General features: G+C 33.1%; 2 protein-coding genes across 2 annotated transcripts; both read left to right on the forward strand.

Moving 5' to 3' along the window:
- LOC109344699 lies at positions 6,416 to 7,002 on the forward strand. Its single transcript, XM_019583451.1, has 2 exons — positions 6,416 to 6,470; positions 6,755 to 7,002. The coding sequence occupies exons 1-2, from the start codon at positions 6,416 to 6,418 to the stop codon at positions 7,000 to 7,002; spliced, it is 303 nt and encodes a 100-aa protein (XP_019438996.1).
- LOC109346145 (oxidation resistance protein 1-like) lies at positions 12,177 to 17,859 on the forward strand. Its single transcript, XM_019585548.1, has 8 exons — positions 12,177 to 12,398; positions 14,013 to 14,452; positions 14,551 to 14,623; positions 14,754 to 14,834; positions 14,929 to 14,992; positions 16,543 to 16,630; positions 16,739 to 16,823; positions 17,582 to 17,859. Exons 1-8 carry the CDS (start codon positions 12,336 to 12,338, stop codon positions 17,618 to 17,620), a joined length of 933 nt encoding a protein of 310 aa, XP_019441093.1. The 5' UTR covers positions 12,177 to 12,335; the 3' UTR covers positions 17,621 to 17,859.

Below are 18,700 nucleotides of genomic sequence, written 5' to 3' on the forward strand. Positions count from 1 at the left end.
ATTTTACAACTTTTCTCAATAACTTTTCTTCTTAATGACCTTGATCTACTCACCAACCTTGTGCCTAGAACATCTTTTGTTGATTTATCCCTTGATGCTCAAATGTTCTTTGGCACACCTGCAAACACAATTTACTTGTCTTTTTCGGGTACCCAAGTTATTTTGGGTCCCTTCTTGTTAGTAACCAAGAGATTTTGCCCCTTATTTACCCAAACATATTTACCACTTGGAACACCAAATTTTCTAATAAAGCATGTAGTGCATGTGTGACCATGTGTACCACAATAGAAACAAGTAGGCATGTTATTATTTGACTTCTTATGCATATGAACTACTGAATTTCTATATGGTCTTTTCTTAGCAAGCAATGTGTTAAGGTTTTCTTGTATTAGCAAGCAATGTGTTAAGGTTTTCTTGACTATATGTGAGCTTAGAAAGTTTTTGTTTCAAAACAGAATTTTCAGCAATTAAATTTTTACAAGTATCACATATAGAGGGTTGACATAATTTAGAGGTAGAGCAATCACATAAGGCATGTTATGCTTGTTTCATCCATCCTTTCACCAATATCCTCCCAATATGCTATTCGGAAATAACCAAGAGTATAGGTCCCATAACAAGCCGATTTGAACGCACTAAAATTATTTCTCGCAAGCATATATGATCGATCTGTTCCAACGGAACTGTCCATTTCAGGACGGTGTCGTATCAAACACTTTATGGGCATCCCTCTCATTGATCCTGATTGTAAAGAGGGATTGTCAGAGATCGTTTAGTTTGCACTGTGAGAACTGTCCGATCTAACAGAATACTTCATCCAGGAATACAACTCGTCTCACCTAGACTCACCCTCAAGACTTTGCTAACGAACCACCGCCATCATCGTCCCTTTCAACATCTCGGGTCTCGTTTGTCTCCCATAAATTTCCTCTCCACTATTTCATTATCCTTAATGAGCATGCACACTAACCGAGGTTAGCCAATTAAATTTTTTAATCATTATTTTATATGATAGGCCCAACCTAAGACATCTCCCAGAGGAATGCTTCTTGTGAGATCTGATCTTACGTCAACACGTAAATAGAGGAATAACATCCCTACCACTATGAACCATCGCTGAATCACCCTGGACGGCCACATGACAAAGCCTCTTACGGTCAGACGACCTCGCTGCGTGGTATCATGTAATCCTTTTTTTGGGCATCGCCCTAATCACGACATCACAGTCGGAAACCTTGCCCTAAATAGGCACAAGAACAAAGGTACTTGTATATGTTTGTCGATTTCAGGAACCGGGTTCAATTATCTGATTCACGGTCTTTCCCAAGGGTAAATACACTTCACACCCAAGCTAGGGCTATTGCCTTTAACAAAGAAATTCCTTACTTTTATTACTTTCAATAATTTCATATAGTTATTTACCTTTATAACTTCTTTATGGAAAACATGCCATTAGGCTCTCGTATATATGAGAGTTATCATTCAGACGACTTAAAAAGAAGTCATGTCTGTATGGAGCCATCTCGCTCGAGCGAAAGCTGTCTCGCTCAAGCGAATGCACAACCATTTTTAAAGGCATTTGTGGCTTAAGCGAGAGCTGTCTCGCTTAAGCGAAAAAACAATCAGTTCTTTTGGTGCCTATTTTAGCTCAAGCGAGAGCTGTCCCGCCCCGAGCTAAAATATTCGTTTTCTCTAGACACTTCTGCTCAAGCGAGAGTTGTCTTGCTCAAGCGAGAAGAGCTTGATTATCATTTTAATTATTTTTCTCAAGGAAAATATTTTTCATTTATATCACATATTTTTAAACCTTAAATTTATTAATTATCACATACATATCATTCCCATAATAATCATTCAAACATTATAATTCAATAGTAAACATGATATTTGCATATATAAAAATAACATAAATCGGTATAAAAAATATTGTTGTACTTAATCAAAACAAATATGCAATTGATTAAGTACAAACTTTCTTAATACCCAAGGCAACTCCAAACTTGTGAGGGAGTTTGGACTACCGGATAGAAACTCTCCATTATTTTCGATCGCAATGCATTTTAGTTTCTCGAGTGGTGTTCCTTCATGGATAACTACCACAATACTTGATATTTTTAGCTATCCTAAACATACAACTTAAGAAAGAATCCGTACAAAATCCATGCACACAAATATTTGATTAAGTACGGGTTTTCTTAATACACAAATATAACTCCAAACTTTTGAGATAGTTTAGGAGATCCGGGTGTCATATTCGGACACCACTATGTCACGATGTATTCTCCCTCACCTAAGTGTGTCGGGTTGCTAGGTTCTCTGTTTGTAGGTGAGCTTATTTGAATTGATCTCCTCTCGAACTCTTCATTATGCCAAAATACCATTAATTAGTTAACTGACGATAATAATTATACTTACGAAATAACTTTTTATGCGAAGATAAAACCTGCGATTTAAAATGAATTTAATTGTTTTCGTCCATCCGATTCGATGTTGAATATCCTTGAATCATCATTTATCATTGAAAGTCTTACAATGAAATAAAACTTTTTAAAGTAAGATTTTCAATAATACTTATACCAGAATTATGTCGTAATCCGTGGATATACACCAGGCTAGTTCCCAGGAAATTTCTTTAGACTGAACCTTTCTAGACATGTATTACTATTTCATTACATTTTTCCGATAGTTCATAAATCTTATTTTTTGTAAGTAAAACATTTTTACTAAAACTAACCTTTTAAAATAAGATTATTAAGCTAGACTTATCATTTTTAAAGTTAGTCAATTAAACAAAATTAATACTTTTAAATCAGTACGTAAATCTTACTATTTTAAAGTAAGTTCACTTAACTAAGATTCAACATTTTAAAATCATTTTACCATCTAAGACTTCATAACACTTTAAGTTTATAAAGTCAAAACTTTTAGGTAAATCTCATTATTTCAAGTATAATACTAAAACAAATTATCATAACATCTTAACACCTCCTAATTTTTTAGGAAAAAACCTCAAAGATTAGTCAGTGTTATTTTCATAGTCATGAAAAAGAATGACTCTTAATTTAATATTTTACACTAAACATGTTTTAGTTATTCTTACCACTTTAAAGTAAGTCAACTAAAATAAATACAATAATTTTTTATGAACATCTTAACACCTCCTAATTTTTTTAGGAAAAACCTCAAAGGTTAGTAAGTGTTAATTTCATAGTCATGAAAATAAATTCTAAGGTAAGATTTTCTACTACTTTAATATCCAAAACTTCATAAAATTTAAGTTTATGAAGTCAAGACTTTAATAAATCATCTTTTATCCCAAATCATTATTTTAAATTGGAAATCAAAGAGTAAAATATGTTAAACCACTTTTAAAATATGATACTTTCTGTTTCATTTTAAACAACAACTCATCAACATCATAAACTTTCAAGAATAAAATATAAACTTTTGTCTAAACACATTAAAGGTTCCTTTGATGTTAAAATCATCACCTTTAAATATATTCAAAACACTAACAATAATTTATAATATTTCTAAACAAATAACTCATCTAACTTTGTCTAAAGATATAGTTTTTCCATCTAAGAACAAGGAAGAAATTTCAAGATTTACAAAAGCTAAAAACTACATAAAGGTTCATATAATTTTATTATCACCCCTTTAGTTATGCCTTCATATAATACTTAAAGAACAATTATAAACTCTACTTTATGAACAACATAATAAAAACTCATAACTTTCTATGAAGTATGAGAAGAAGATGAAGAAGAGAAAATAAAAGACTACCTTAGTTTGTATAGGAAATTTAGTGTAAAAATGAGAAAATGGGGTGAGGTATTTATAGGAGAGCCTCACCCTCATCAAATCAGAAAATTTAATGCAAAGTAAGTAGATTTAGACTAGCATAGGTGATGTGTCTAATGGTGGTGGAGTGAAAGGATTTGTTGAGTGATTTAGGAGATTTTGTGTAAGAAAATATGTACTTTTGTTTGAAAGTGATGTGACATTTTCGAGGACACATTATTGATTAAACCATTCTCGAGTATTTTTGGCTAATACCCGGTCGAATAATAAAAATCTCCCGATTTTGGTTTGCATTTAGAACTTCGAAACACAAAATTCGGATTGAAAAATATTTAGAAATGCGTTCTGAACAAACTTGATGTCTATCTTGGCTCGAAATAATATTTCGAAGCCAATGGCGCAATCGAAATTCATTTCCGAGTTACGGAACTCAAAAACACGTTATTGGGCCGAATGCAGCTAAAAAACTTTCCGTCACAGAAAATTACGAAATTTTACCACAAAATAGGAAATCACAAAACAAGACTAACACTCATAAATGGTTTAGTCTAATTTAATACCGATTAATTTCTAAAATTAATCATTATTAAAATAAATAATTAATAAAACATACACAGAAAATTCACGGTGTTACAGTCATACATTCACATATTCACATTGTTAAGAATAGATACATCACCTGTGTATCCACGTGATTGAAACTTGTTCAAACACATAAGGGAAATACAGGAAAAATTTGAATTTAATTTTTCAAATAAAAATAGGAAAATTGAATGGTGACATTTATGTGATTTTTTAAAATAAATATTTAAAATTTTAGAAAATGAATGATGATATTGTATAAGACTTGTTTTTATTAAAAATAAATATTTAAAAGTTATAAAAGATGAAAGGGTTTTCTGAAATTCGAATTTTATTTTTTTAATTATAATAATGAAAAATTAAAATCTAATAAATATGAACTAACATGAATATGACCAAATAAAACAAATATACAAAATAAATAATAAATAAATAAAGAATGCACTTTAAAGATATTTGGTCGAAGATAAGAAGAGAATAAAATGAGAGAAAAAATAGGGATGAATGAATTTTAATGCATGAGAAAGAAAGTGATGTAATGAGTATATGAGACTCTGGGTACATAATTTAAAAATGATGGAGCAGATGGGTATGCATGATAATGATAAGGAAAATTAATGGGCTGGAAAAAAATAAAAACAATTATAACATGTGTCTAACAGAAATAATGTTAGGACCTTTTTATTTTATAGTTAATAAAAATAAATATTATTACAAATTAATACCCACCTATATAGAAAATTATATTATATAAAATATACGCATTCCGATAGTGAACGTTTTAATTTTAGACATAATGAATAAGATAAAAGACAAAAATATTAATTATTAATAAGACTAAAGTAGAGAAAAATAATATTATAATGTTCAACTTCTAATTTCAATTTATGTAATATATTAAATATATATTATATGCACTTTTTTTAAAATGATACACACTTATACTAGAATGTAGGTAAATTACGGGGATAGTGTCGCTTTAGTGTAGCTTTTGAATTAATTACGGGTTTGAGGTAGATTTTAGTGGATCTCGTGGACCAGATCCACGAGTTTGGCAAAGTCGTGGACCAGAGCCACGATTTCACTGGAAAGTCGTGGACCACATCCACGATTTTCCTGCAACGTGTCAGGTCTCTGTAAGTCGTGGACCACGTACACGACTTTCATGGCAATGTCGTGGATGGGGTCCACGAGTTCCATGCAATGTCGTGGACCATGTACACGACTTAAAAGTCGTGTATTAGATCCACGATTTCAAAGTTCTATATATTTCCCCAACCACGGGTGTAAAACCACACTGAAGGAAGAACTGTATGAAAAAATTGTAGCCTACTGGAATTGAAGAACTCTGCATATTTAAGGTAACTTCAAATGCTTTAAATTTTTTTATATCTTTTATTTTATATATAATTTTATGTGTTACCTTTGTTTAAATGTAAATATGTTTGTTTATATTTTACTCTATGTTATATGTAGATGGCAATTATTAGAGATATTGTTAGTGATTTTAGTGACGAGGAGGACATTGAGCTTTATGATGACGAGGATGATGATGTTCAGATTACCACACATGAACCAGTTAGCGTAACATATCATAATCCTTCATCTTTTTTCGTTAACATTGATCATCAATCTGGACAATATTTTCCATATAGAAGTACTCACATAAGTACTGATATAGATAATGACATATTTGTTGGTATGCAATTTGAATCAAAGGAGGCAACAATAAATGCGGTAAAACATTTTCATATTCAAAAATTCTGTTGATTACGTTGTGGATGAGTCTAGACCAGATAGATATGTTGTAAAATGTAAATATTATGGTGTTGGGTGTGAATGGAGACTTCGAGCATCAAAAAGTTTGAAGCGTGATATTTGGGAGATTAGAAAAATTAGTGGAAGACACACTTGTGTATCCACTAATATTTCTCAAGAAAGTGGTAACTCGTTTTAGTTAGTATCAGAAGATCCTGGTATACCAATTAAAGCATTAGTCAAGAAAGTGGTAACTCGTTTTGGTTATACGATGACATATAGGAGGGCTTGGATTGCTAAACAAATAGCAATGTCCCAAATTTATGGTGATTGGGAGGGATCATACAAGGAGTTACCTCGTTGGTTGAATGCTGTTCAATATTATGCACCAGGTACAATTGTAAGATATTCAGCATCTAACCATGATGAACATAATACTTTAATTCTTGATAGGGTTTTTTGGGCTTTCAAGCCGTGCATTNTTATACGGTCACATATAGGAGGGCTTGGACTGCTAAACAAATGGCAATGGCCCAAATTTATGGTGATTGGGAGGGATCGTACAAGGAGTTACCTCGTTGGTTGAATGCTGTTCAATATTATGCACCAGGTACAATTGTAAGATATTCAGCATCTAACCTTGATGAACATAATACTTTAGTTATTGATAGGGTGTTTTGGGCTTTCAAGCCGTGCATTGAAGGATTCGGTTTTTGCAAACCAATCCTTCAAGTTGATGGGACGTTTTTGACTGGAAAATATACTGGAACTTTGTTAATAGCTAGTTCCCAATATGGTAATAGACGTATATTTCCAGTAGCATTTGCCATTGTAGAAGGAGAGACCAAAGAAGCATGAGAATGATTTTTCTACAATCTTCGGACATATGTTACCCCACAACCAAATATTTGCATAATATCAGATATGGGTACAATTTTATTGGGTGCATTACGTACTGAGATGCCGCAATGGTGTGATGGTCAATCTGTATATTGCATTCGCCATGTTGCTAGCAATTTCAACAAGGAGTTCCGAGATAATGATTTGAAAGAAAAAGTCATTGAAATGGGTAAGTTTTGAAATGAATGTCAATTATGTCAAACTATTTGTATATTGGATTTTTGTGAATATTTTTGTACTTGTAGGCTATGAATTGATGCGGCCAAGATTTGAGAGAATGCTTGTTGTATTACGTCAAAAAAAACTCTAGGGCGGCTAGATAAAATCCCAAAAGAAAAATGGACGCAATCATATGATGAGGAGAGACGGTACGGCTATATGACGACGAATTTGGCTGAATGTGTAAATGCGGTTCTGAAAGGAGCAAGGGCCTTGCCTATTACTGCACTTGTTAGAGCAACATATCATAGACTAAACTCCTGGTTTGTACACCATAGAAATGAAGCAACTAACATGATAAGGGCAGGTCATGTTTACTGCGAAGAATTGAGTAAGGTGATTTATGAAAATAACCGAAAAGCTACCTGTCAAATTGTAAAAAAATTTTTTGCGGGATTCAGGAGTATCGGAATTAGAAGTTGCTAGTACCGGTGGTAGTCGATACTCAAGAGTATACACAGTTAGATTAATGGACAATTGACGTGATTGTGGGGAATTTCAATCACTTAAATTGCCACGTTCACATGTTATTGCTATAGTGCATCATTGAACTTAGACTACAACCAATTTATATCACCAATTTATAGGTTAGATAACTTACAGATGGTTTATGGACATGAGTTTCAACCCATTGCAAATGAAGAATATTGGCCTCCTTATTTAGGTCCAACGTTCATTCCTAATCCCTTTATGCGTAGGAACCGTAATAGAAGACCAAAAACTACACATATACACAATGAAATGGATGATTCTCAGTCCCAACAAACTAAAAAATGTGGGTGGTGTAGGAGTGAAGGACACAATAGGAAGAAATGCCCTTTCAGAAGTACCGAAGTCGGACAAAGTTCAAGGCAAAACTAAGTGATGTAATATTCCACTTTTGTGTAATTTTGTAATTTTGTAATTTTGTGCAATGTTGTGTAATTTTGTAATAAATTTTGTAATTTTATAATTTGTGTAATACAATTGTGTACATACATATTCGGAATTTTAATTACATCAATTTATTAACACAATTGTGTAATTACAACAATTTTAATACAATTGTGTACATCTATAATTTGTGTAATAAAATTCATTAACACATCAATTTATTACATCAATTTAAAATACACTTTCTAAATATAATCCATTAACACATCAAATTTCAAATTCAAATTGTATTAAAACAATTGTGTACAATTTGTAAATACACTTTTTAATTTAAAATTCACTAAGACATCAATTTATTACATCAATTTAACACATCAATTTTTAAAATTCATTAACACGTCAATTTATTACATCAATTCAAATATGAAAATTCAAAATTCAAAAAACATATATATTCGGAAATTCTAACAAATTTCAAAATTCAAACAAATTCGGAAGTACCAAATTCAAATTCAAATTTCAAAAAAAACACAACACATAAATACATCAATAAATATGAATTCAAAAAAAACGGAAAATCAAAATATTCAATGAAAGTCGTGGATGTTATCCACGACTTTCGTGTAGATAACTAGGGTTTAATGAAACTCGTGGATGTGATCCACGAGTTCTGTGTACGAAATTTAAAGAGAGTCGGGGATGTCAGCCACGACTTCAATGGAAGTCGTGGACTGCACCCACGAGTTTGGCCCAGGCTAGGTTTAGCCAGGGAACCTCATGCGTGGCTAGGGCACAAGTACCATTGCCAGGTACGAACTCGTGGACTCCATCGACGAGTTTGGTGAAGTCGTGGACCCCATCTACGACTTCCAACCCTATACATTGAACCATCCAGCACCTTCATTGTCACACCAAGCCATCCGAAATCTTACTTCCTAAATTCCTACTTTATCTCATTTCCCAAAAATTCTTATCAAAAAATGGAACATATTGGTCCAGGTCCAATTAACCCCTCCCTTCTCACCCTACAAAAAAAAATCATGTATCCACCAACATTTGGAATGGTGGAAAATGACTTTTCGAGCAAGGTACAATTTTTGGCAAAATTTACCTTCTGCACCCGTGTTAGAAGTTATTTGTAACACGACATTTGGGCATATTCTCGATATCGGTACAATCGAAATCAACAACCACCTAATTACGGCATTAGGAGGCTGAAGACTCACACCTTCCATCTACTTGTTGGCGAGTGCACAGTAACTCTTGAAGATGTCGCATACCAACTTGGTTTGCCATTAAATGGAGCTCCTGTTACTGGCATTACAAGTGGTAATTTGGAAATGATTTAACAACTGGTGTGATTGTGGGGAATTTCAATCACTTAGATTGCCATGTTCACATGTTATTGCTACTTGTGCATCATTGAACTTAGACTATGGCCAATTTATATCACCGATTTATAGGTTAGAGAACTTACAGAAGGTTTATGGACATGAGTTTCAACCCATTGCAAATGAAGAATATTGGCCTCCTTACTTAGGTCCAACGTTCATTCCTAATCCCCTTATGCGTAGGAACCGTACTGGAAGACCAAAAACTACACGTATACACAATGAAATGGATGATTCTCAGTCCCAACAAACTAAAAAATGTGGGTGGTGTAGGAGTGAAGGACACAATAGGAAGAAATGCCCTTTTAGAAGTACCGAAGTCGGACAAAGTTCAAGGCAAAACTAAGGCAAAACTAAGAAATGCCCTTGCGCATTGATCAGGTAATTTCTGTAAATTCTAATTTTTAATATATTTACTATTATTTCTAACTATTCTTGTATTCATTAATTACTAACTTTGTTTATATATTAGTTTTTGTGGACCCCATATAGGAACATTACCTATGTGGGCCCCATACCTGATGTAGTCAGAGCACGTGTACCACTCATATGCTTTGCACTTGTTGAGTGGCATGCTGCTGATCGGGTGATGAGACAGTTTGGTCTACAACAACCCATCCCAGAAGATCCAATTAATCTGGAGAAACAACACAAGATGGATCTACGTGGGAAAAATGACTACAACTGGCCTCAAAAGCATGACCAGTGGATTCAGGTTTGGAATAACCGGGAAAACTATGTGGTCAACGGTTTTCCCGATAACCAGCCTTTGTACCATTACTCGCAGTATATGCAATGGTACTTACAAAGGACGAGGAAATACATATCTCCAGATGGAGCATATTCAGCCGGATCGGTAATAACATATTATTTTATTTTATTTTATTCTATTTTATTTTCTTTTCACATATTCTAACAAATTCAATTTTTCCATTTATTCAGTACAATTTTATCAAAATGATTCGGGATATGTGCACTCCTACAAATGTGTTTCCAAATCCGTTGCAGTCATTGAATGACGTCTATCAAAACTGCAATGAGATGATGGAAGCATTTGCTCAACTAATTCCAACCGCTTTCTCCTCAACTATTTCTGAAGCTCCTCCTCCACAACACTTCCAAATGCCTTTTGCACCTGAATATCAACAATATGAGAGTCAAACTCAGACGGATACTTTTCCGCAGGCATACACTCAGTGCTCCTCAGCAACAACAACAACATCCCTTTGGGTTTGAATGTTACGAGCAATGGGTGACTACTCATTTTCTCACTTAGCCTCATCTTCGCAATTTCAAGGAATGCCATCAATGTTTGGCACTACTTCAAATACTCCATTCTCGGCATTCAACTCTCAACAATATTATCAGCCGACAATGCCTTCACAAACAAACGATGACGATGAAGATGATGACGATAGTGAAGACGAAGACGAGGAGCAGCCACAACTGGTTAGAGGTGGAAGACAAAATCAATCACAACAACAATAACAACTAAGAGTCCAACCACCTCGGAGGAGAAAAGCACCTGGATGTGGAACATAATCTCATAGACGCCATTAGGATTTTTTTCCTGCTAATTAAATGTTTTTGAAATTGAAACAAAAATTTATGAAATTTTCTTCTTTTTCCAATTCCATTTTTGTTATTACATTAATTTTAAATTACAAATTATTCCAATTCCAAATTTGTTATTAAATTAATCATTTAACATATTCAATTACCATACTAAAATACTAAAATAATCATTTAACTAAAATTACCATATTCAAATACATTATTTTTATAAATTAATAAAAAAAATAACAACTAAAACGTTTCGTAAATGAGTGCAATTCGAAATAACTCATGCAATCTCGTGTACCGGGTACACGACACTAGAAGTCGTGTACCCTATCCATGATTTCAGTGAGGAGAGAGAATAATAAATGGAAATTGTGGATGGTATCCACGACTTTCGAGTGAAATCGTGGCTCTGGTCCACGACTTTGCCAAACTCGTGGATGCCATCCACGAGTTTCATAAAAATACCACAAACCCGTAATTAATTCAAAAGCTACACTAAAGCTGGGATAATGTAGTCAACGTAATTTTTCCCTCATAATATGATGGTTTCCTTTCCAATATTGGAATATAAGGGATATATAAAATTACATATTTTTAATTTATTTAATTTAAAATAATAAAAACATGGACCTTAATTTTTTCTGATATTACCCATCAAAATCTGAACATATCCCAACTCGCCTATAATATTAAGAATTTTATTATATTATTCATATTTCTATTTGATTTATATGAGGTTCATCTTTAAATATGCAAACATTATTTTTTACTTTCAGGAAATGATAGAAATATGATCGTAACATTTATACACTTTAATATAAAGATTTATACATATTCATTATATCATTTATTTAAATTATTTTTTAGAAGAAACAATAATAATTAAATATTAATGATAAATGATATGTGTCGAACTATGATACTCACATTTCTATGCATATATTCTTTTCTTCTAAAAATATTATTAAAGAATGGTTGGAAAAGATAAAAGAAGAATATTTATATTAAGAAAATAATCTATTTAAGATTTCAACAATCTTAAGCTTTAATATTTGAATATTAATTTTGTTGGGGAGCGTATTAACGTAACACTTGTAATCTTCGATTAAGTTAGAGGGAATCACGTGTAGATACCTTGATTTCTATTCCTCTTCCCCAATTCGATTTCATTCTTCTGAGTCTTTGGAGTAATTGTGAAACCACGTGTCTAACATTCATATTCATATTCATATTCATACCTCAATTATGTATTCTTTCAAAGACAAGCTTTCCCATTACCTTCCAAATTCCAATTCCAACTCATCCCAGGTTTTTCTTTCTTATCTCTATTTCTTTATTTTTTTGTTGTCTTTATCTTATTCCTAATCATAGTTAATTAGTACTTGGTTTCCTCACTTTTTAAATTAATTTTATGAAACCCCTATATGTCATGCGGTCGGGTATTCAGTGCAGCACCGACAAATGAGAGAATTATGTAATTATCTTCTTAATAATAATGGCAACAATAAAAAAAATTGAGCTTGATGTGATGGGAACTCTTATTCTATCTTTTATATAAGCTTCTCCTTGGAAGTTAGATCTGATTTGTGCAATTATCTGATTCTGGGGTGTAAATGGTTTCATTAATTATCATCATGGGTTTAAGTTTTATGCTCAAATGCACCATATAAAGCTAGGAAAAAAAGAAAGAAAATATAGTTTTGCTATTTGTTTTGTTTAGCAGCTAGGACTTAGGAGGTAAATATTACATATTAATGTTGATTGAATTTCACCAAGTGGGTGTCCCTCATTGTTTTACCTTCACAATAAGTTGGTCTTAAGATATCACTTTTCAAATTTACACTAGTAATAATTCCCCCATCAGTGGTATATTTAGTTTGGTTATATCTGTTTTCAGTTAACAAAAAGAAGAGTGTGAATGTTATTTGTGTGAGCTCCATTTTATAGCTTTAACTGCTTTAAATTTAAGTGGCTTCTGGTGCTGTAGAACACATTATACATAGGAGGATATACTTTGGTTTTCACCTTTCAGCCCTTTACACATTTTATTTGTGTTGGGATGGATCAAATACTTATGGGTATAAAATGAATATAGGAGCAGAGCAAAATCTGACTACTGTATCTCTATTAAACTCCATTCTTTAGTTGAGTTCTACTATTAGCTGCCTTCGTTGTTGTTGTTCTCCATCATAGACTCCATGTAGCAGAGATGAGAATGTTACGTTGGATGAGTGGACGGACTAGAACAGATAGGATTAGAAATGAATGCATCAGGGAGAAAGATGGTAGAATCGTGCCTTAGGTGGTTTGAACATCTATGGATGAGACCGGTAGAAGCCCCTGTAAGGAGAGTAAATCCAATGGCGGTAGTCCAATTCCTAAAGGAAGATGGAGACTAAGAAAAACTATAGGCAAAAAGAGACTTAGAGATCAATGTTTTGTCAATGAACATGATTACGATAGAGCATGGTGGCGTCATTCTATCCATGTAGTCGACCCTACCTAGTGGGATAAAGACTCGGTTGTTGTTGTTATACTTAAAATTGCTGTACTAGGGATAATTTATGTTACATGTGTGTGTCTTCATTTGGAGTATGATTGCCTTAACCTAGATTTAATTCAGATTGAAATTTAGTGCATCTTTAATACTTTTCTCTTCATACATGACCAGTGTCTTTAATTTATGCAGCTATCTCACCTCTGTCTCACAGTTAGAGATTGAAGAAAATATAAACAATATGATTAATCTCGTTTTACACCTAATCAAATAAGAATGAAGCTCAAAGAATACCATATATAGGCTATGTGTCATATGAAACTCTGCTAATTAATTAGTTCTGCGTATTCCAAGTGGAAAAATAATCACCTTAATTGCCTCTTTTTTATTATTAATCTTTTATACAAGATTTTATTTTTGTGTAGGCTAACCCCACCTCTAAAGACGATAAATCTCTGTCTTCATATTTATCCTACATTATCCCTTCAATTGGCATTGGTGGATCCAAGACAAACAAGCACGAACACGATCTTCAACCAATTCAATCAGATTGTTTTGAGTATAATTATGAGAAGTTGGAGAATCAGGATGATGACAAATTGGATCAATATGTCGATTGTAGTCCCCCATGTAGCATGGATTTATTAAAAGATGAAATTATTAGTGAAGATCTGACCTCTAGAAAAAGCAGCAGTAGTTCTGAAGTTTTTGAAGAAGCAAATGAACAACAAATTCCAAATACTTCTAAGAAGTCTGTGCTCAATCTTTCACATGACTCTACTTTTATTTCTCCTGAGTTGTATGAATTTTTCGAGTCGTGCCTCCCTAATATAGTTAAAGGACGCCAATGGGTCTTACTTTATAGGTAAATTTGCTCTCTAGCTTTTTAGTTAGTGCATTCAACACTATTAAGCTATTGCATAGAAATATTGATTCAATATTTGTTCTTTAAATTAAGGGCAGCACATCGAAAGATGGAGTATCACTTCGTACACTTATCCGCAAGAGTGCTGAACTTTCTTGTCCTTGCTTGCTGGTATGTCAACCTTTCAGAACTGGATACGTATATCTCCTATAATGATGTACATATGGTTTTTACTGGTTGTGGATCTAGCTATCTCAGTATAATTTGTTGACAATGGACTTATGTATTTTGCAAAACTTAGATTGCTGGTGATATGAAAGGTGCTGTGTTTGGCGGTCTGTTAGAGTGCCCTTTGAAACCTACACCAAAGCGAAAATATCAAGTATGTAATTTTCTCTTTTTACACAGATAATGCTTCTTTTTTATGGCACTTCTATGTCTTGACTTAGGTTTCATTTTCTTTACTGTGGTGATAGGGAACAAACCAAACCTTTGTCTTCACAACTATATATGGCCAGCCAACTCTGTTTCGACCTACTGGTAAGGGTACTTACTGTGAGAATTCATATTTTTTAGGAAGGTGTTGAAAATAAGGAAAATGTCATAAGTTGATGTGTTGTCCAAATTTATGACTAAGTGGATGAGTTCATATCTGCAAGAGTTACATGACTTTTAGGGTCTAATATCTTTTTGTAGTTAAGGTATTTCAGCTATCAATATTTTTAGTACCTGCATTTGTATGTGGAAGCATGCCAACTCGCCACAAGAATATTCTTTTTAAAGTGTAATACAGATGAAAACTAGCAGTGAGTCTCAAAAAATTTCTAATCATTGACTAGTCATGATCATCTCTTGCATGTCATCTTCAACATTGTTTGGACCAAAAAGTTTAAGTATCTTGGTTCAATCTTATAAAACGATTGAGAAATAGAGGGAGTTGTGAACCATAGGATTCAAGCGGGGTGGATGAAATAGAGGAGTAATTCATGTATTACATATGATAGAAAGGTGTTACTCAAGCTAAAGGGAAAGATTTACTCCTTAGCTATAAGACCTACAATGTTAGACAGTAAAATGTCAACCAAAGAATAAACTCAAAATAGTAGAAATGAGTATGTTGTACTGATTGAGTGGACACACTAGATAAGATAAGATTAGGATTGAATGCATTAGAGAGAAAGTCGGGGTAGCTTCTGTTGTAGAAAAAATGGTAGAATTTTGCCTCAGGTGGTTTGAGAATGTGTGGAGGCTGATAGAAGCTCCAATAAGGAGAGTAGATCAAACGTAGATTAATCTAATTTCTAGAGGCAGAGGAAGACCGAAAAACCATAGACAAAACAATTAGGAAATATTTAGAGATTAATATTTTGTCAATAAATATAATTTATATAATAAAACATTATGAATTTATGATATCTTTTTATCTATGTAGTTTCCCCATCTAATGGGAATAAAGCTTGATTGTAGAACTGTGATATGCACCCCGTTATGATCATAGTATACTTTTGAATTGATTCTTTAAAAAAATAGAAAGGCATTTCCGTATGAGCTTTTCAATTTGATTTAGTACCATTCATCATTGTACTTATAGGGTCTGACAATTCCAACATAAAGATATAATGGAAAGGAAAATATTGATTGGTCACTTCCTGCTGGTAGAGTTGTTGGATGCTTCGTGTCCGAGGCTTTGGCAGTTGGAGGGTTAGGTCAATTGGGGGATGAAATTTTAACTAATAGGACTTATTAATAGTTTAATCAATCCTAAATTAGGGAAAACTACATTATCTTCATTTAGGATAAGAGTTCTTAATATTTTATTTTAAGCATGAGAAGTTGCTAACTAGAGGGTGAGCCTTCGCATAACGGTAATCTTACTTCTCAGTGACTAAGAGGTCACGATTTTGAATTCTGGAAACAACCTCTCTGCTTCTGGGGTAAGGTTGTGTATATCTACCCTCGTCATGTCTCATTAGGTAGGAACTTTGTGCACCAGGCTGCCCTTTTATGAAAAATCGTTGAGTCCTTTTCTTTTCATTTTCCTTTTAGTTTCCATGAACTTGTGATGTGCTGATTATATATATTATGTGCAGGTGCCAACCGGTACTACTACATGTGTTTGAGGGACTTCATAGCTATTGGTGGTGGTGGTAATTATGCTTTATGCTTAGATGAAGATCTGTAAGTATTTCAATAATACTGGGTAGTTTTCTTGAAGTACTTTTTTTTATTCTAGTTGATGTACAACTAGTGTTATCTCTTCTTGAATGTATCCTTCTGGATGAAAAGGTTAACGGGAACAAGTGGACCTTGCGACACATTTGGAAATAAATGTCTGGCTCACAGTCCAGAGTTTGAGTTGAAGAATGTTGAGGTAATGTTCTAACTACTGCTGCATCTTATTTTCTTCGATTTTTTTTCGTATGCTTAATTTTTTATATTTTATCTAGTTAAGTTATTAACTTATTATTTGTGTCACTTCTACTGCTTCACATAGGCAAGCTGGAACTTGCCCTAAGTCTTCTTTGTTCTATTAGTTTACATAACATAACATACATGACATTTATGAAATGAAGTAAACCTTTGCACTGCATTCAGTTTCTGCCCTTTTTCCTCGTTCCCGCCCCCATGAAAAGATGAAGAACAACCCACATAAGATTTTTATTGTTTTCTCTTTTTGATGAATGTTACAAAATTCATGAGTTCAATATATTGCTACACAAATATTTGGTGTTCTGATAATTATCATTTTTTTGGGGTGAATGGCTAACTACTATGAAAACAAATGGCACTGGAATCAGCTTCTCAGTAACAAAGAAATGAACCAATGTACTCATAATCTCCAAGTTGTATGAGGGGCTTTAATTTTTCCCAATTTATATCTACAATTTTCCCCCCAATCTAGATACCCAAGAAATAGAAAAAAGTTCAAATTTTCATTATATCAACCTCATATCTGGGCTTGAACATTATTTTTTTGGCTGTTGATAGAATTGTCCTTAGTTCATTATATTATATGCATTCATGTCCATTGCTTAATTCTAATACCTCAAGGATTGTTCTACAAGTTCTTCATGTAATATTTTGATATGATAATTTATGATTTATTCAGTATATTTCTAATATGTGCAGTTGTGGGGTTTTCGACATGCTTCCCCTTCACGAGGCTAAGATGATTTTGGATGTGCAGAACAAATGTATCTCTACCCTCTCCCCCTTTTCTTCTTGTTTGCTACTACTTTTAACCAAAACTCTTTTATGTAGTTTAGTACTTCAGTTTACCCACTTTCATGAGAGTGACCTTTAGTGATTGATCAATTTGATATACGGGCACACATGTTCCCTTAACTTCTTACCAGTAAGTACATTGTATACTTGAAAGTCCAAATCCCATTTTGCAAAAAAAGCAATGAAAATTTGGGTTTGTGGAAGTTATTATTAACCATTTTCATAGCGGCTCCTGGTAGACTGTTTTATTTACTGACAGCTATGAAATATCAATACTTCGGTATCCTTCATATATTTGTATCCGATTCGTATTCAATGTTGATATTGTCTGATATTTACTCTCGGATATTTTGTTGATACATGTTCATGGAATATCTTTTTTGGGTACTTTATATATACTCTTAAAATGTTTTCCCATAAAAGCAAGAGTGGATGGCCCTCAACCTTAGTATGAGTAAAGTTTATGACGAAGTTAAAATGTTAACTAGTGTCCTTAAAAAAACAATAAGAGAAAAAATATATTGGAATACTAAGTCCACCAGTTCTCAATATTAAATTTATCCTTTTCTAAGATTTGTTAACACTCGACTAATGTTAATGAATAAAAGTTGAGGTATTTTTACTGCAAAAATTTCCATTTTGAATGTGCACGGCCTAACATATATGATTGTGGTTGAGTCAAAGACTTTACAACAGGTGTGGGACAAGCTAGAATATAACTAGGATAGAATCCCACAATGGAGTTTCGCATCTCTTCCCTATGGGGCATACCCAAAGGCAAATTGCAATAGTTGGTTCTTACATGTACATAAAATAAATAGTTCTTCTCATTAAAGAGGTCCAAAATAGTGCACAAAGTAGCATGATTGTGATTCGATTCACAAAAATACTCCTAAAAATAAGCACTGTATACAACTTAGGAATAAGATCATAAGTATTTAAATGTAAATACAAGTTAAAATAAACAATTTCAGAAAATTATATCCAATCTTTAATGTTTGCTATTTTGTCTTTATACATATC

The sequence above is a fragment of the Lupinus angustifolius genome, chromosome LG04 (assembly GCF_001865875.1).
Source record: "Lupinus angustifolius cultivar Tanjil chromosome LG04, LupAngTanjil_v1.0, whole genome shotgun sequence".
Lineage (NCBI taxonomy): Eukaryota > Viridiplantae > Streptophyta > Magnoliopsida > Fabales > Fabaceae > Lupinus > Lupinus angustifolius.

Coding starts and splice junctions, on each gene's coding strand:
- LOC109344699 (XM_019583451.1), top strand. CDS start 6,416: ATGACATATAGGAGGGCTTGGATTGCTAAACAAATAGCAATGTCCCAA. Junction 6,471..6,754: donor AGCAATGTCCCAAATTTATG/GTGATTGGGAGG, acceptor ATTATGCACCAG/GTACAATTGTAAGATATTCA.
- LOC109346145 (XM_019585548.1), top strand. CDS start 12,336: ATGTATTCTTTCAAAGACAAGCTTTCCCATTACCTTCCAAATTCCAAT. Junction 12,399..14,012: donor CCAATTCCAACTCATCCCAG/GTTTTTCTTTCT, acceptor ATTTTTGTGTAG/GCTAACCCCACCTCTAAAGA. Junction 16,824..17,581: donor TTGAGTTGAAGAATGTTGAG/GTAATGTTCTAA, acceptor TAATATGTGCAG/TTGTGGGGTTTTCGACATGC.